A 12,813-nucleotide genomic window follows, 5' to 3' on the forward strand; every position below is an offset into this window, starting at 1 on the left:
TGGGATAGCACTTGCCTACCATGTGCCAGTCCCTGGGTTTTATCCCTAGAATAGCAAAAAAATTAAAAAAACAAAAAAAAAACAAGGTTCTAGACTATTAGTGCCTTATAGCCTATTTTGAGTTAGATCAAGTTAGCTTGGGTGGGAGGAATTTGCCTGTGAAACCATGCTGGGTTTTGGTCTCAGATGCAGCAGGAGGTGAAAGGGCCAGGAACAGGTGACACCCAGCAGGAAGAATGGGAGCTCCTGCTGTTCTCTCTGATTTTAGACACTGATTCTCTCTGTCTGCAACAGAGATCTTGGATCTGCCTTTCAATTCCTTGGCTCTCCGACCTCCTTTAGTGCATTCTTCTATGAGGAAACAGTCCAGCCATATCATCCAGCTTTACTGCTGAGGCAGTAAAATGCCATTAACTGAAGTGTCCCATGGAGGACCTTGTATTGAGAGCTGTCCACGCAACATACTGATGATCCACTAAGACTTGTATTTAGCATGACTGATCTTAAGTAGATAAAGTAGGAACTTTCTGGAAACAAATAGCCAAATTGATTCAGTCATAAATTTATATGAAATTAAATGGTTGTCTGTGTTACAGGCATGCTCTGTTAATGTCTTTTATTCTGCCTTGAGTATTCACAGTTAGGATAACTGGGTACCATGGAAATGGCCAATAATGCCACAGAACTGGGGTTTAAACTCGGCTTTGTCATTCATTTATTCACTTATTTATTAATTCACAATATTTCTCAAGTGTCAGCTCAGTATCAAGCATTGAAATTAATGCTAGAAATAATAAGAGGTGGGTTGGGGTTGTGGCTCAGCGTTAGAGTGCTTACCTAGCATGTGCGAGGCCCTAGGTTTGATCCTCAGCACCATATATAAATAAATAAAAAATAAAGGTATTGTGTCCATCTACAACTAAACATATTTTTTTTAAAAAGAAATATAAGAGGTAAAAGAAAGAAATAGAGTTCAGGAAGCTTAAAAAATTAAAAAATCATACAAATCACTGTAAAGCTATTGTACAATATTATGTAGTCTGGATTAAAAGGTACCTATTTTGTGTCTTTTACTCTTTTGTTTTGTTCTATTTTTATTATGTAGGCACAGCTCTAGCTTAGTTAAATATTGTTTCAGTCCATATCACTGAATATTCTCAAGACTGAAGATACTTTCATTATCTGTTAGCTCAGTCTCCCTAATCCTGCTGTGATTTTTTTTCCTTTAAAAAACTCTAACTTGTGAAGAGGATGGCTGTTCATGGTAAAAATCTAACAGCAAGTTTTTTCTTTGGATTCCTGATCCAAAAGAACTAGCAAAAATTTCTAATCCATATGGTAACAAACACAAGGAGAAAAAGACAAACCAATAAGTGGTAACTGCACCTTTCATCAGACCACAGCAGAAATAGACCTCTGAACATTCATCCAAAGGACAGACACAAGTTTACTGATGAGAATTTTTGATCCTTTAGTGTGTACTTTATGCACACTGATCCCGAGGGATGGAACTTGCCTGAGGAATTGTTTTCTCAATTTTATGGTATGCTGTTAGCTGGAAATTAATTAAACACATAATTTAGCACATTACCATTTCACAGTTGGAGGGCAATAACCTCTTAAAAGCATTTACATTTTGTCTCCTGTTAGAGTGTGGCCAATGCAGTCAGTCCATTTGCCACCCATCTCTGGGCAGAGTTAGCCATAGGATGTGAGCCTGAGCAGGAGTGGTTGAGATCTGGAAGAGAGCCAAAAGTGGGGCGCCCCCAGTACAGCTCTCTGCTTTTCAAATCTCTGAAGAGTAGGGCAACCTGCAAGTACTTGTGGAACATTTCCTTGCCTAAGTACTTCAGAGCAGATCTTTGGAATGCAAAATTTCTTAGTCTTTACATGACTGAAATTACATCTTCCCATTCCTCTTCTTCTTTGTGCTCAAATTTTGATGGGCTGGATGTAGAAATCTATGTTCAAACTAAGTTTCTCTAAGAACTTGGATGACATTGTTCTCTGTCTTCTATTTATACCAAGGGATGCTCCGTATGTAGCCTATTTATGGCTCCCTGAAAAATTTTCAGGATGTAATCTTCAAACTTTGAGTTCTATAAAGGTTCCTAAATATTTCTGGGTATGAGTCCTCTTTGTATTAGTTTCTTTTGGCATTTGAAATTTATTTTTTCTAATCTTTTATTTTAAAAAATATTATAGATTTTATATATAAAAGTAGTTTGTAATGAATCATTTGGGAATAAGCTGCAGGCATTAATGACACTGTATCCTAAAATACTTTAGTATATATCTCATGAAAAACAAGAGTGCTTTATTACATAACCTCAAAACCACTATTAGGCAAAACAATTTCAATTTTTTTAAAGGAAGGGAGAGAGAGAGAGAGAATTTTTAAAAATATTTTTTAGTTCTTGGCGGACACAACATCTTTGTATGTGGTGCTGAGGATTGAACCCGGGCCACACGCATGCCAGGAGAGCGCGCTACCGCTTGAGCCACATCCCCAGCCCCCAAATTTTGATTAAATATGATTCAATACAACACTATTATTTAATATGCTAATATTTAAGTTTCCCAAATATTCCAATAATTCCTTTTAATTGAGGGTCCCAATTAAGGACTCTACAAAGTATTTTGTTAGCATGTTTCTTTATTTTCCTTTTCTCTATAATAACATTCTTGCCTGTTGTTGAACCTAGGGCCTTATGCATGTGAGGCAAGCACTCTACCAACTGAGCTGTATCTCCAGCCCCCCCCCCCCCCCCCCGCGCACCTTTTAAAATTTCATGTCATGGATGCTTTTGAATGAAGAGTCCAGGCCAGTTGTTTGATATAATATCTTTCCATTTGGATTTTTCTGATTGTTTCAACATGTCTAGATTGAGAGTAAACATTTTTGGCAAGAATATCATAGAAGTGATATTGAATCCTTCTTGGTGCATCACATCAAAAACACATGACTCAGTTGGCCCACTATTAATGATGCTAATTTTGCTAAGTTGGTTTCTGCCAACTTTCACTATTATAATAACACCTGTTCCCCTTTGTGATTAGTAAATAATCTTAAAGGTGATTCACTGAGACAGTATGATCTTTTTAATTTAAATATTTCTGTCTTACTTTAGATTTGGGGAAAAGGTCTTCCTTTTTCTTGACTCTCTACTTCTCTGAATTCTATTCTTTCAGAATTCTTATTTCATATTTGAGTAGCCTCTGAATCTTTCACATTTCTTAATTCTCCCCAATAGTCTATATTTGTCTTTTGGGCCAAATTCTGGGAGAATACTTTGACTTGATATTTCATTTCACTATTTTAGACTTTCAGTATTTCCATTATGATAATTTTAAAGAACTATGACTCTAGAACTGAGATTTTACCCTACTTTCAAGTTAGCCTGCTACAATTTTATAGATAGTGGAAGACAACATGAGATTCCTAGGTCAGAGACAAAAATAGTTGATTACTCACAGAATAGCAGTAGCTAGCCAGGTGTGGTAATGCATGCCTGTATTCCAATAGCTTGGGAGGCTGATGCAGGATGATCACAAGTTCAAAGGCAGCCTTTGCAACTTAGAGAGGACCTAGGCAACTTAGTGAGACCCTGTCTCAAAATAAACCTAAAAAATTGCTGGGGATGTGGGCTGATGGTTAAGTGCCCCTGGGCTCAATCCTGTACCAAAAAAGAAAGAATAGCAGTAGCCAGCATATAAGTATTTGCTGGGTTTCTGAGTCTTAGTTCTCAGAGAGAGATTTAAGAAGGCCAAATGATACCTACACACACAGTGGGCTATGACAACAGTGGAGCTGTGAGCTTAGGGTTCTGGAGTCTTTAATCAGCATGCCTTCCCTTTGCTCCAGAAGGAAACATTTTAATTATACTGCATAGAGAGCTTATGCTTTACTCTGGAGGGATGCACTCTATTTTCCAAGACATTTGCTAAATAAGCATCCTTGAAAAGATAGTATAAAACAAAGGGCAATTAGTACCTTACTTTGTAAAACCCATAAAATGCAATAGACAAATGGAGAATTGTCACCCAACACTAATTAACTTATCTATGGAGTTTTTCATTGATAAAACTTTGTGTTTCCTACAAATCTGACTGGTTCTATCTGTTGCAGACAATTGTTGTTTTATGTATATGACAGACTCATAAATCTCTTTGCATATATTGATTACACATATTTTAAATTTTCATCACCTTAAATTTGTCTTCTAGAATTGTTTGCTGCATCTGGTAGCACTGTTTCATAGTGCTGGTTTTTCTTAAAAATCTGGTCATCCTGGCTGTCTATTCAGATATGTCTTTGAATATCTCTGTTTGCCTATCATTCTTATAATAGTGTCCTTCTGGTAATTGTGGAGAAGGAGCAGTGTGTATGGCTGGATGCAAAGGTTTTCCATCTTTGGTGGTAGGCTTCCTGGGCAGCCTGCTTGTTCTTTATGCTCCATGTCTGCTCTGAGTTTCCTGGTTAGAATTTCCACTTCAGTGAGATACACTGAGCAATTATGTCTGCAAAAAACACCATCGTCTGCAGCTCAGGTTCTTTTCCTTCCATTGCTGTACTTATGGAGGCCCAGAATGATTTCACACTCTATTCGGCTTTGCTTCCCAGGACTGACATTGATACCAGACATCCTCCTGGGACAGACACAGTCTGCTGCTCAGTGTGGGGTAGCCCAGCTTTTCCGGAATGCAATTTTGAAACTAATTTCCCTGACAATAGTTCCAGAAATCTTTCCTATGATTTGTATTTACTGACTGAGTTTAAAATGTCTCTGGAATTGATTTCTTGCAAAAAAATTTCTCCCGCTTCAATTTCTTCTTAAGTTTCTTATTTGCTGTGGATTCTTCTGTTCTTTTATTTCTACCAACTCAATTCCAGTTGCCTCCTGGCTTTGAGAAATTTCTCAAAATTTCTGATTTGCTTAAGTTGTCCTTTGTTTTTCAGGGTTGTGAGAGTTTTGTGATTGCTAACCTGTGTTTTCTTTTTTTTTTTTTTTCTACAATTAGAAAGGGTCACATGAAAGTGTTATGGCCAGTGAACCCTTCCTTAGCAGGAGTGATGTAGGCCTCTCTTCTAGACTGGTGCCTAAAAATTCTCCTTTAGAATCCTCCATGTTTTCTTTTTTTCCTCTCTGAACATTGGATGTACAGAGAATGAATAGAGCAATACTCTTTGCCCCACCCCAGCTCTGTCATTGGACATGAGTGAATAATGAACTTTCATTGTTCTAATCTATTGAGATTTGGTATTGTTACATATAGCAGTTATCTCATCCTGACAAATACAAGAGCTAATATGGATTTATTCTTTTCATTATATACTTTTCTGTTATTTAAATGGATTCTAAATATGTGTATGAAATATGTGTACGTGTAGGAAGAGAAATATGTGTATCAGTTCAGTCCAGCATCTCTGGATAATCTTTTCCTCTAATTACATTCCCTCTCTTTTGACAAGAGATGCAGAAATGAAAGCAATTCATCCACTTATTCAATAATCATTAATTGAAACTTTATTCTCCTCCAGGCACTGTACTGGATGTTGAGGATGTAATAGTGAACACACTCAAGGCAATAAAAGTCAAGAGAGAACGGCAGGCACGGAGCCAGGCAATAACATTTCAAGTAATGTGCACATGATCAGTGTCATGGAGATGCTTGGGGGACACATGGAGTAGGTGTAATGGAGATGCTTGAGGGACATATTGAGTGGCCCAGCCTTGAAGCGTCAAGAAAAGCTTCCTTCAAGAAATCACATCTAATTTGTGACCCAAGTATAGTGCAGGGATGGGCCAGGAAAAAGGGAGGGGTGTAGGGTCAAGCAGGAAGGGTCATATGTCCCAAGCAGGGGGACATACTGGAAAGGACTGTAAGTTGAGATTCCTCAACATAGTTCAAGTTGACTTGAGTGTGGCAGGGCAGGATATGCAGGAGGCAGGGGAAGCTGAGGGAGGGTATTGCTGGTGAGATGTGAGGTTGGAGATGTTAACAGAGTCAGTTTATGGAAGTTATTCTAAGCCACATTAAGGAGCCAGTGGAAGACCCTTCCACCAACCAGTTAAAGAACTCCATGCCCAGTTTCCCTCCTTTGCCTGGCTGAACTCAGAAGGGGCATTTGTCCTCTTGTAGCAGGTGGGTTCCCTGTGCTTCTTTTAAGAAAAGATCAACATGCTTCAAAATGGAAACCTCAAGTCCAAGTTTTGCTTTGCCCAAGAGAATGAATGTGCATTTAAAATAGTTCTTATTATAAAATAACAAACTCTGTCCCTTAAAAAGTCATTTCAGGCCTCAGTGAACAAATGTTTGCTTGGGGAGGGAATGGAGGTAAGAAGGGGGAAGGGAGTCCTCAAAGCACCTTGAAATCATACTAAGTTGGCTGTGTCACTGTTTAGAATTAGGACATCCAAACTTGGCCACTTTCCTTAGGGTCCTGCAAAGATTTTTGCTTTCAGATCCTTGGGGATTTCCATGTATTTTTAGCCTGTTTATGGAGAATATAAGAGGCATGTTTGAAGAAAAGTTAAAGGAAACCACCCATGAAGCACATACCAGATTAAAGGGCTGGTTATTCTTATATTCGTGAGAAATGGTCATTCAGGAATAACAAAAACACATCTGATTGTGAGGCCATATCTAGGGTGCCACTGAGCACCCTTGACCTCAGAAATCCAAGGCACTGGCACCAGTGGGCTCCTTTATCACCCCTACTCTAGTGACCTTTTTCCCCCTTATTTCTCCAAAGCTCTTTCTCCTGTATTTTCTCTATTCTTTCTTTTCTCTTTCCATTCTTTCTTGCTCTCCTGCTTGTCCCCAGCTTACAGAAGGCACTGGCATGGACAGTTATCTCTTTGGAGGTCATTAGTTTGACCTCTAGTGTCCAGAAAAGTCAATTTTATCCAGTTGAGTACAGTTATCTAGAAATCAAAATAAAACAAACCAATCTTCTCTGAGCAATTCTTTATCACTGCCCTATCATTTCCTTGATATTAAGGGCAAATTTTATATGTCCTTTGTGCATTATCTACACACAGATAAGGCTTTTAAAATAGTTTTTATACTGACTGAATTGAGAAAAACAAAATGAACGTGGCTTAATCAAATGCATAGGTGTTTATCCAAATAGTGGTTCTCTTGGTCAGTGCTTTTTAACTCCATGCATTATGGAAAGCACTGGGGAAATGCTGCATGTTTGTTAACAATCCATCTTTCTGCTCTCATGTACTAGAAGACATATGACTTACACAGAAAAAAATTATATCAATTCAGTTAGTTGTTTATTTATATTAAACCATAGTTTAATATAAATGGTAAGAAGATATTGTTAGTGCTACAAAACATATCACAGATGTTGGACCTGTGGCTCATGCCTGTAATCCCAGGTACTGGGGAGGCCAAGGCAGGGAGATCACAAGTTTGAGGCCAGCAAGAACCTGTTACAAAATAAAACAAAAAGCAGGGCTGGGGATATAGCTCAGTAGTAGAGCAGTTGCCTAGAAAGCATGAGGCCCTGGATTTAATCCCCAGTACCACAATGAATAAATAAATGAATAAATAAATAAAACCCAACAAAAACAAAAACAAAAAATATCCCAAATGGCCAGAAATAATAAGAGCTCCAATCTTGTCCATACACTTATAAATAAACATTTTCCAAATCAGAAGAGATAAATTACTCTACCCTGCCCCTTGCCCTACAGCCTTCTCTGTGCTTCTTATGGCACTGGAGTTCCATCATTGCCCCCAAAGTAGTACCCATAATGGTGGCATCATAAATCTGTGTGAGAAAGCAGTTACACAGGATTCCCTTAGAATGCAGAAGAAGACAAAGGAAAATACATTCAAAGGAGATCCCTATGAGGCTTTTCTCTAATTCCATACTTTAAAGACAAGCAGAACAATGTGTGAGGTGTGTTTACTATATAATTAATTAATTCCAACTTTTCCACAATGGGTGACATGGCTGAATCATGTTTCCATTGGCTCCCATGAATACTTCATTTTATTTATATATTTTTACTGAATACAATGACTTCTTAGAATTAATCTTCTTTTTAAAAATGATACAATATGTTTTTTGACACAGTTTATTTATTTATTTATTTATTTTTTATGTGATGCTGAGGATTGAACTCAGTGTCTCACACGTGCTAAGCAAGCGCTCTACCACTGAGCTACAACCCCAGCCCAGAACTAAACGTCTTTATCTAATGTAAAATATTTTATAAATCATTCAGTATTCTATGAATTAATATAAATCACTCAGTAATCTATGAATTAACATTCCCTCCAATCCTTAAAAGCAAGTCTCCAAGCTTAGCATTATGGTAAGAAACTAACACATGATGGATTTTAATCATTAAATATGGTTTTGAAATTTTCTCATTATCATTAAATAAGCCAAATATGTGAATAAAATTTGGTCAACTGTGCTACTTGTTCTCTATTTCTCCATTTGCTATGTTCTGCTGTCCTTCCCCAACGTAGTTTAATGGAAAAGGACTAATGTGGTAGACCAATCAGACTTTGCAGTAGGACCAATTTGCCATGTGACCTCAGGCAACTTACCTCATTGAGCTTCAGGTACTCTATCTGTACAATGAAGGAAATATTCTTGAGGGTAAAATGAGATAACATACATCAGGCATCTAGCAAGCAAAAGGGCACAGTAAGTGGAAGCTATTATCAGTACTATTATCCTATTCTTTATGTGACACCTAATTTGATAAAGGTGACAATATAGTTCTATTCATTAATATATGAAGACATGAGAATAATAGATGATTTAGATTACATTTGGATTACAGAATTTGGTTGTGTTTATACTGTTCAAACACTACCATCTTCTGGTCTTGGGTCTTTTACATAAAATGCTAATGTTCGTGAGGTTGTTTCCTTTTTGTCATTCAAGTCAGATTCAAAATTATGTTCTCAGAAAACTTTGACCGTCCCATCTAAAGTAGCCACCCAGTCACTTGATATTACTTTATCTCTTCTGTTTCAAATTATTTGTATTGTATTCATTAATATTTGGAATTTTTTAGAAAGTTTGTCTATTACTGTTCTTTCTTCCTTTCTATGTCCCCTTCTTCCTCTCTCCCTGTCTGTTTCTTTTCTTCTTTCTTTCCTCCCTTCCTTCTTTTCTTCTCCACTAGAATATATGCCCCATAAGAACAGGGACTTATTCAGCCTTGATCACTGAGATTTTTGCCTCAGTGACCAAAAGACCTGACAAGAATAATTTTAGAGGAGGAAAGGTATATTTTTGGCTCACAGTTTCAGATGTCTCAGTTCGTAGACAGCTGACCCTGTTGCTCTGGGCCCAAGGTGAGGCAGAATATCCTGGCAGAAAGGTGTGAAGGAGGAAAGCAGTCAGAACATGGCAGAGAGAGACTAAGCTCCACTCACTTGGAACTAAATATGTACCCCAAAGGCACACCCCCTCCCCCGAGACCTACTTGCTCCATAACACCCTTCCTGACTACAGTTAGAACTACTTAATCCATTCAAGTGGATTAATGCACTGATTGGGTTAAGGCTCTCACAACCCAATTACATCACCTGTAAACTTTCATTGTCTCACACATGAGCTTTTGGGGGACACAAATAACAATAACAGGTGCTTAATAAATATTTGTTCAAAGAGTGAATACATGTTTCTAGAGTTCAGAATTTGAACCATACTTTCTATTTTAAGATTTATTCTGCTTCATTTCTTCTAACCCACTATTCTGTTTTAGGATCAAATGCCTCATTGCATTGGAAAATAAGGTGTTTTGGTTATATTCTATTTCTGTCTTTATGTTACTTGTTTCTTTTATTGATGTGGATCATTCCCTCTGCATTTCCTGCTATGCTGCTGAAGACAGTGAGTCTTTACTGCCCATGTCCTGTTCTTGTCTTGAGTTCATCCTGTGTTTGCTGGATAGCAGATCATTAATGTCTCATTAGAGCATCTCAAACTGGATTTTGAAAAAAAAAATTTTTCAACTTTTAACATTTCTCTGTCTTTTCCATTTTGTGATCACATTTTCTCTGTGTGGATTTATTCCTATAAATGCCATGATGGCACAGGCTGGGAGAAGGACCCCTCTTATCTTAGGCAGAAGAAAGGATGACAGAACCTCAAAGGACTTGAGGATAATTTTGTTACAGGCTATGATAGAGAGGCAAGCAGGGTCAGAGAGACCACTGACATAGCAAGGGGAGAGGAGAACAAAGGTGGAAAGAACACGTTCCCATGTGAAGGGGCTCCTTTCAGAATGGGAGTGTTGCCAAACTGCCTGAATGGTGGAGAGAAAGGGAGGGAAAAGCCACAGTCAAAATAGTATCATCTAATTCCCTTAGAAACCTGGCTCCACTTTCTTCCAACAAAGTGAATGAAACTTGTAATCTCATTTCATCCAGTGGCAGGAAATATGCATTAATGGTTAATGTGATACATGGACTCAGTAATGCGAAAAGATTTCTTACCTAACTAACTCTGAAGTGAGAACAACTATTTTTCATCATAAACATAGAAATTAGACTTTGTCAAGTAATGCTCCAACTACAACTCAAAGTGTTAGAATATGAAATTATAAAATGACTAAAATTATTCCCATCTGTCATCTTCTTATACAAACAGTTTTTCAGAGCCATTTGCTACCTGATATAACCCAATAGCTTTTATTAAATGTGGGTTTTACCTCACATCACTGTAATTTTCTTTAATTTTGTTGGCCATGAAAAAGGAAAATCATTTTAGTAATGCTTTTCTTCATTTCTTTGGCAATAGCATGATCTTGCAAAGTATAAAAGATTTCTCAGAGTTATGAGACAGCAAAAACTCAGAAGCAGAGTGTATGGAACAAGCAAGAAGATCCAATGAAGACGATGCAGAGGACTAAGGATGATTAGAATTAGTTTAATTGGGCAAAGACGGTTCTTTTTTTTTTTTTTTTTTTTGGTACTGGGGATTTACGCCAGGGGCATCTAACTACTAATCCACATCCCCAGCCCTTTTTATTTTGAGATGTGGTTTTGGTAAGTTTCTTAGGGTCCTGCTAAATTGCTGAGGCTGTTTTTAAACTTGCAATACGCCTGCCTCAGGCTCCTGAGTTGCTAGGATTATAGGCATGTGCCATGGAGCCTGGTTAGAGGACAATCTTCATTACTAAATTCAGTCCCACTTCAGAAGATTTAAAAATATTTGAGGCTCATTTTTCCAGAAAGAAACCATGACCTTAACCTCTAGAGTGATGTTGTGTGCCCTTTCTCATCAAATAGCAAACTCATGTCATGACTACTCAATATAGTTGTAAAACTAAGTGAAATATGCAACATTATCTGGACTTCTGGTGGCAGCCAGGAACATGTACAGATGTAAAAAGAAATCAAGTGTGCAGATTATGATGAAATAACTTGGTTTCAGTATAGATTCTCATGTAAAGTCAAATTTTATAACTCAACTAAAATCCCTCTCCTTTCCTGGCTAGAAAATAAAAGATAGAGAGGGGAACAGCCAACTTTTAGCCACACTCACAGAAGAAAAGGAAATTACCTTATGTAAAGGATGTTATATACCAACTTTCATCGTAACATTAAAAGAAACAAACCAGATGGAGATTCAAAGCAGAAAGAGATTTTGAATATTACAAATTCCAGTGGGAGCCACTATTCCCCAGAACCTCAGGGATTATCTGATTTCTCAAAAAAAGAAATTTAGTGAGGTCCTGTAGACATGCTCTGTTTCTAGCCTGAAACCACATCAGAGGCACTGTTTGGATAAAGAGTATATTATCTTGGAAAACTAGACTAGCATCTTTGATCTCAGTAGACAGATTTCTTTCTAGTGGATAAATGGTCTTTGTACTAAGACATGACATATGTATTAAATTACATAATTTAATATGCACATATAAATATCAATCCTGAGGAAAGGAGACTGATTTCTTTTTTTCTTTTTCTTTTCTTTCTTTTTTTTTTTTTTGCGAGGTGGGGAGTGGTAGTGGGGATTAAACTTAGTGGCGCTCGACCACTGAACTGCACCCCAGTCCTATTTTTGTATTTTGCTTAGAGACAGGGTCTCACTGAGTACCTTAGTGCCTTGCTTTTTGCTGAGGCTGACTTTGAACTCGTGATCCTCCGCCTTAGCCTCCCAAGCCTCTGGGATTACAGGCATGGGCCACTGAGCCTGGCAAGGCTGATTTCTTAATGCATGCTTTCTTTCACTACCTCTACTACCTTGCCTGAAATTTGCAATTACGTGTTGCTCAGTTCCTGCCCCATTGCTTTCTTAGAGTAAATCTGGTTTTCCTTGGTTTCACATCTTGACTCAGGGCTTGGTATGTCACATCTGCAGAGTCTGCCTCTCTATCCCTTCCCCATTTCTTGTTTTTATAAGGATGAGGCATTCAGTTCCTTTGCTTCTCATGCCATAATGAGATTTCTTAGGCTTGTTGATTACTCTCTGTCTACTTTTATGAATAAGGACTCCAGGCTTCAAGGTCAAGATACATGTCATGTCTCTTAATTTCCCCAATTCAGCTCTTTAAAGTTTAATACTCTTGTGCTGTATCTGTGGACCAATTTCTACCTCAATTGATATCTGATAGTTTATAGTCACTGGATCCAATTTTTTTTCTTAACCAGGGCTTCCCAGAGAGTGAGTGGCAGATTTCATATACTCATTGAGTATTGGCTGGAAGCTATGGACATAGGCTATTCTACAGTTTCCAAAGATACCAAAGAAAAAACAAAACCTAATAACACCAGAATTTTCTGTGCTATCCTAATGGTAGGAATATGACAACAATAATT

General features: G+C 37.7%; 1 protein-coding gene across 5 annotated transcripts in view; it reads right to left on the reverse strand.

Annotated features, from left to right (window-relative positions):
• The window catches only part of Rgs7bp (regulator of G protein signaling 7 binding protein), a 100,349-nt gene that overhangs the window by 19,320 nt on the left and 68,216 nt on the right, over nucleotides 1–12,813 (reverse strand). The window contains exon 4 of one of the 5 annotated variants that reach the window (XM_078015950.1): nucleotides 8,691–9,354. The exons of the other annotated variants lie outside the window; for them this stretch is intronic. Coding sequence (XP_077872076.1) covers nucleotides 9,194–9,354 — 161 coding nt within the window. The 3' untranslated portion in view covers nucleotides 8,691–9,193. Of the gene's footprint in view, nucleotides 1–8,690; nucleotides 9,355–12,813 lie in introns of those variants that run through there. 5 annotated transcript variants of the gene reach the window in all.

This window comes from Ictidomys tridecemlineatus, chromosome 1 (assembly GCF_052094955.1).
Source record: "Ictidomys tridecemlineatus isolate mIctTri1 chromosome 1, mIctTri1.hap1, whole genome shotgun sequence".
Lineage (NCBI taxonomy): Eukaryota > Metazoa > Chordata > Mammalia > Rodentia > Sciuridae > Ictidomys > Ictidomys tridecemlineatus.